Consider the following 6,523-nt stretch of genomic DNA (forward strand, 5'->3'; position numbering starts at 1 on the left):
GTTTAGGCTTCTAGTACACAACTTTACTCTGTAAACTACACGTGATGTAGAAACAAAATTACCGACTAAAGTACATCCCCTTCTGACTACATTTGTGGAAAAGAACAGTGGAGAAACGTTGTGGTTTTCCATTTCCCCAAGCTGCAGAACTGAACATGTATATTGGTTTGTTCTGTCACAGGCTGGGTTTACACAGGCAGCCCAATTCAGTGCCTGCCTGTGTAAACGCAGCCTAAGTTCCTCTAATCACTGTCAGTGACCGTTAGGTTCAGGAAATAACACAAATGGGCACAGGCTGCTAAAGGTAGACATTCCACAGTCTGTCTGAGTCAAGCAGCAACTGGCAGTCTGTGTGTATGCTACATCAACACTCCACTATACAGGAAGGACAGTACGGTCATTGAAGTTCAATACAAGTGAAACCCAGGTATAAAGAAGGTAAGTAATCTCCTGTTTTGTCTACTACTTCATTGACTTGGAACCATATCTGATGTGATTAGTCATAAGAGCAATTACGGGGGGGGGAGTCAGAATTGGACTGCCTTTGTAAACACAGCCAATTCATTGACTGAACCAGATGACAGAATTTTGGGGTTGTCAAAGATCTCAGGCTGTTGTGGATGACACACAGTATGTGCCAGTTTGGACAAAAAAATGAAATAAGATAGACTACCAGTCAAACGTTTGGACACCTACTCATTCAAGGGTTTTTCTTTATTTTTAAAAAATGTTTTACATTGTAGAATAATAGTGAAGACATCAAAACTATGAAATAACACATATGGAATCATGTAGTACCCCAAAAAGTGTTAAATAAATCAAAATATATTTTATATTTGAGATTCTTCAAATAGCCACCCTTTGCCTTGATGACCGCTTTGCACACTCTTGGCACTCTCTCAACCAGCTTCATGAGGTAGTCACCTGGAATGCATTTCAATTAACAGATGTGCCTTCTTAAAAGTTAATTTGTGGAATTTCTTTCCTTAATGCATTTGAGCCAAACAGTTGTGTTGTGACAAGGTAAGGGGGGTATACAGAAGATAGCCCGATTTGGTGAAAGACCAAGTCCATATTATGGCAAGAACAGCTCAAATAAACAAAGAGAAACGACAGTCCATCATTAGTTTAAGACATGAAGGTCAGTCAATACGGAACATTTGAATAACTTTTAAAGTTTCTTCAAGTGCAGTCGCAAAAAACATCAAGCGCTATGATGAAACTGTCTCTCATGAGGACCGCCACAGGAATGGAAGACCCAGAGTTACCTCTGCTGCAGAGGATAAGTTCATTAGAGTTACCAGCCTCAGAAATTGCAGCCCAAATAAATGCTTCACAGAGTCCAAGTAACAGACACATCTCAACATCAACTGTTCAGAGGAGACTGTGTGAATCAGGCCTGCAAAGCTGGCATCAAGGCAAAGGGTGGCTATTTGAAGAATCTCAAATATAAAATATATTTTGATTTGTTTAACACTTTTTTGGTTACTACATGATTCCATATGTCATTTCATAGTTTTGATGTCTTCACTATTATTCTACAATATGGAAAATTGTTTTTTTTAAATACAGAAAAACCCTTGAATGAGTAGGTGTGTCCAAACTTTTGACTGGTACTGTATATCTGATGATGAATTGGACAACACAATCATTTGATCTAATTTTGTATAAATGATACAGCAAAAAGTGATTTCACTTGCTTTTTGGGCTTAGTTTTCCAGTTGTCATTTAGTTGTGTTCACCGCTGAACTCTGTCGCAGTGGGTTGACCTACTTCTGATTCCTGCAACTGAGAACTGCATTCCCACACATAGACAAAACCACGTATCAGTAAGTACACTAATATAAAACATTATTTGGTAATAACAAACACAGTAAGCTGGATTGGTCATAAATGCAAGGATGTTATTGTTGCATGATTGTTCAGATACATGGCTGTTATATTTCTTCTACTGTATATGGTTTACTCAACCCAGGTTTCTCCTTATGTGGAAACCTCCCCAATGAGGCAATATGCCTGCAACACATTTTCACTTTCAAAATTCAAGTTTCACACTATTTTCTTACTGACCTTTTGATATCAACATCCTCTATATTCTCCTTTTAACATCAGTCTCTTCTAACCACTCCTCCTTTTCAGACTACGCTCTCTGCCAGAATGACAGATGCTCAGAACTACCCCATGCCCACAGAGTCTCAGGATGCCCTGAACTCCAACCTGCCACCCCCTTACCTCCATGGGGAGGCCCAAGTGGACCCCACGCCACCATACATGCCACCTCCATACTCTGCAGCTCCAGCCATGTATCCTCCATCCCCCTACCCCCCAGTCCTGTACCAACCACAGGCAGGGGTGGATATGGGAACCCTCCCACCTGGAGAGTGTAACCCTGTGGGAGAGCCAGGTATCTATCTGTGCTGTCCTGCTATAGCAAGGAAAGAGGGGAATCGATCATGCGGATGGATTAATATCTTTCCTCGTATTACTGCCAATTACTATAACATTTTAATGACATTTTTTAAATGCCTGCTTTAATAATTAATGTCCGCTAAATTCACTTGTTGTGTTACATGACCACTGAAAAGTCTGCAAAGTCTGGTCACTACAGTATTCCAATGTTGTGTCCAATAACATGGGTCCAATAATAACATGGGACTGTTGTTCTGTCACTCACAAAGGATCCTCTCCACCAGAGGCAGACGCCGCCCTATTGGTGTCATCTTTTGATGACAAGACAATAAGGAAGGGGTTTATCCGAAAGGTCTGTACTGATATGTCTCAGAGATTTGGGGCTTTATTCAATCTGTATCGCCGAAGTTCAGCGCTATAGCGCGCTTGAAATGGAAAGGTAATTTCCAATTTAGTCGACATATGCAGTGTCTGCTAACATGGGAACATTGCCTTTAAATGTAAATCGGGCTACAATGTGGAACTTCAGCGCTATGCATTGAATAGAGCCCTTAGTCTTTGACCCCCTAGTTTCATGGTGACCTCCAAGGTATACCTTCCAAACAAAGTGGCTAATGGTAACCCTGTCTTTCTACCTGTGCAGGTGTTCAGTGTCGTGACCCTGCAGTTGCTGGTGACCTTCAGCATTGTGTGTGTGTTCACGTTCTCCAGTGTGGTGAGGGTGGCGGTGCAGAGCAACATCTGGATCTACCTCAGCTCATACATCCTGTTTGCTGTGGTTGCCATCTGCCTTAGCTACTGCAATTCCTTTAGCAGAAGCCATCCCTGGAACCTGGTGGGACTGGTAGGTCACACACAGACACACAAACACAACCCCTTCACAGCTAGCTAGAGCAGCGACTGACAAACTGGCTAACGCAGTCAATGAGTAAATACTGAAGTGTGGGTTAGATTGAATTGAGCTCCAGGTTCATCTGTTTTATATGCCATTTAGCAGATGCTTTTTATCCAAAGCGACTTACAGTCATGCGTGCATACATTTTTACGTATGGGCGGTCCCGGGAATCAAACCCACTATCCTGGCGTTGCAAGTGCCATGCTCTACCAACTGAGCTACAGAGGACCAATCTGTTGGCTGATATACTGTATATAAACTATGCAATTGTTCTTTAGATGTTCACAAACATTTAAAAAGTGAACTTACCTGTGATGGTTATACATGCATCTTCCTGTATTCACAGTTCCCTGTTGGTTAATGCCAAAGCCATTCACCTAGAACCTAGTTACATGACTAATGAGAACTGTCTTTGATCTTGCTTTGATTCCATCACCACTTAAACACATAGACAAGGTACAGTGAGATTTGGGGTTGGGTGAGTGGTATTCTAACTGTGTAATGGTGTGTCCTACCTCTAGTCAGTGGTCACTCTCACCCTATCCTACTTGGTCGGCACTGTGGCCTCATTTCATGACACCACTGCTGTAGTCATCGCCATGGGAGCAACAGTGGCCATCTCCTTCACCATCATCATCTTCTCAGCCCAGGTCAGACTTTTCAAATAACAAAAAACATTATGCTTAATTGGACCACTAGTACCTACCACGTGTTTAATGTGGTCAGGCTGACCAGTGACCAAGCCTATCTAGCCTTACTCACTCTCCTCTCTTTGGTCTGTAGACTCGAGTGGACTTCACACTTTGTAATGGCATCATGCTGGTGCTGGCAGTGGACCTTCTCATGTTCAGTTTCTTCTGCTGTTTCTTCTACTCCAATGTGCTTCAGATAGTCTACGGATCTCTGGGAGCCCTGCTCTTCTCACTGGTAGGGAACTCACTCAATGTTACTTCTCCTTTTAGGCCCTTTCTGTTTATCCAGCCTTATAGCCAGAATCAATACCTCCATTGCACCCTAAACCCTTTCTTCCTTCCATCACCTTTTCCCTTTCTGTGTCTCTCCCTCAGTTCTTGGCGATTGACTGCCAGCTGGTGATGGGCAGGCAGAAGTATGCTCTGGATCCAGAGGAGTATGTGTTTGCTGCCCTGATCCTGTACCTGGACATCATTAATATCTTCCTCTATCTGCTCATCATAATGGGAGGCTCCAGCAAATAGTCAACACCTGGCAGAAACCTACTATGACACACATATCTAGCTATAGTCCGTAGCACTCCAAACTCGAGCTGGGCGATATAAACAGAAATCCATATTGTGATAAATTGCATGAATTTATGTGATAACGATAAATAGAACGATAGTTTATAATGTGCACCACTTTTTTTTGTATCCTTTCAAACTACTACTACTAGTTTGATAGTTGTAGCCATCCATATTAGCAAACCTATTTAATTTCAAACATCACATTTCTTGAGCCTCTGGGCCCAGGCTTGTAGGGGGCCCAAGAGGCAAAAGAGGACATATATACAGTATATATATTAGTAATATATATAATTTTTTTTACTGCAACCACCAATCACAGGAGGACTCAGGAGGCAGCTCTCAATGAATGTAGACAGCCTTCTGCCACTCTGCTAATCATCAGATGGGAGGAGGTAGGGGGCCCACATGGGTAAAACACTTTAGTCGTCCTGCTCTTGGAGGCCGAGAGAAAGTTAATTCCCTGCAATTCTACACATTTTGCCATGACTTATGCCATGTTAATGATATCTCAGTGAGAGTGACTAACAAAATCAAAAGGAGGCCCCCTGGAGGTCAGGACCTCTGGGCATGTGCACTGCATGCACGGTCGGTATTCAGCCATGATTACTACAAGTTTAGATAACTGGCTAGACGAACTTATCTAAAAAGTGTTAGCTGACATGGCTAATTGAGTGACTGTCAGTAACCAAGTTTCCATCCAACCTTTTCATGCGAGTAAAATACATGTTGGATAAAACATTTTATGACAGGCCTGATTGAAACAGCAAATTTGTCTGTCAACTTTCCAAATGTTGACAAAATTAAATACGCTAGACAAGGTGGGAACTTTTTATGTCTGTAAAATTAATGATGCGCGAAATGGCAGTGGAAACTCTTAAGCACAAATATTGATATAGCAACCATCATATCGAAGTAAACTTGAAGTCATGCGATGACATGTTGTGTGGTCCTCCCACTACGACTTGAGAAAGCATGCAGTTTATTAGGCTAAAGGTGAAATAAGTTATTATGAACTTTACAGGGTGGTGAAAGTGCAAGGTGATGAGCTTGATGCTCCTTTCCAAAAAATACAGAGGTTCTTATTCTGGTGACATGATCATCGATGCTTGGCTGCCGTTTGACAAATACAAATAATCTTGCTCTTTTGTCCATATTAATAACATCATGTAGGCTACACACGCGTTGTATATACAGTTCATTCGGAAAGTATTCAGACCCCTTCGCCTTTTCCACATTTTGTTACGTTACAGCCTTATTCTAAAATGGATTAAATTCATGTTTTCCCTCATCAATCTACACACAATACCCCATAATGACAAAGCGAAAACAGTTTTTGTAGTGGTAATTTATAAAAAACAAAAACCTTATTTACATAAGTATTCAGACCCTTTGCTATGAGACTCGAAATTGAGCTCAGGTGCATCCTGTTTTCATTGAACATCCTTGAGATGTTTCTACAACTTGATTGGAGTCCACCTGTGGTAAATTCAATTGATTGGATATGATTTGGAAAGGAACACACCTGCCATGAGGTGGAAGGTTTTGTCGGTAGAGCTGACGGTTCACCTTCCAACAGGACAACGACCCTAAGCACACAGCCAAGACAACACAGGAGTGGCTTCGGGACAAGTCTCTGAATGTCCTTGAGTGGCCCAGCTAGAGCCCGGACTTGAAACTGATCGAACATCTCTGGAGAGAACTGAAAATAGCTGTGGAGCGACGCTCCCCATCCAACCTGACAGAGCTTGAGAGGATCTGCAGAAAATAATGGGAGAAACTCCCCAAATACAGGTGTGCTAAGCTTGTAGCGTCATACCCAAGAAGACTCGAGGCTGTAATCGCTGCCAAAGGTCCTTCAACAAAGTACTGAGCAAAGGGTCTGAATACCTATGTACAGTGGGGAAAAAAAGTATTTAGTCAGCCACCAATTGTGCAAGTTCTCCCACTTAAAAAGATG

The 6,523-nt window shown here is 42.1% G+C and overlaps 1 protein-coding gene across 1 annotated transcript; it reads left to right on the forward strand.

The window, feature by feature from the left end:
• The first annotated feature begins 354 nt into the window (after nucleotides 1–354).
• On the forward strand, nucleotides 355–4,669 carry LOC311150785 (protein lifeguard 1). The gene is made up of 8 exons (XM_084188314.1): nucleotides 355–438; nucleotides 1,714–1,829; nucleotides 2,140–2,404; nucleotides 2,679–2,761; nucleotides 3,053–3,253; nucleotides 3,826–3,954; nucleotides 4,088–4,231; nucleotides 4,372–4,669. The coding sequence occupies exons 3-8, from the start codon at nucleotides 2,158–2,160 to the stop codon at nucleotides 4,519–4,521; spliced, it is 954 nt and encodes a 317-aa protein (XP_084044440.1). The 5' UTR covers nucleotides 355–438; nucleotides 1,714–1,829; nucleotides 2,140–2,157; the 3' UTR covers nucleotides 4,522–4,669.
• Nucleotides 4,670–6,523: the final 1,854 nt, after the last annotated feature.

The sequence above is a fragment of the Coregonus lavaretus genome (genome assembly GCF_964263955.1).
Source record: "Coregonus lavaretus genome assembly, chromosome: 23".
Taxonomy (NCBI): domain Eukaryota; kingdom Metazoa; phylum Chordata; class Actinopteri; order Salmoniformes; family Salmonidae; genus Coregonus; species Coregonus lavaretus.

Excerpts from the sequence above, each read along its gene's own strand:
- LOC311150785 (XM_084188314.1), top strand. The coding sequence starts at position 2,158 with ATGACAGATGCTCAGAACTACCCCATGCCCACAGAGTCTCAGGATGCC. Across the intron at positions 3,955-4,087 it reads TCATCATCTTCTCAGCCCAG|ACTCGAGTGGACTTCACACT; the intron begins GTCAGACTTTTC and ends TTTGGTCTGTAG. Across the intron at positions 4,232-4,371 it reads GAGCCCTGCTCTTCTCACTG|TTCTTGGCGATTGACTGCCA; the intron begins GTAGGGAACTCA and ends TCTCTCCCTCAG.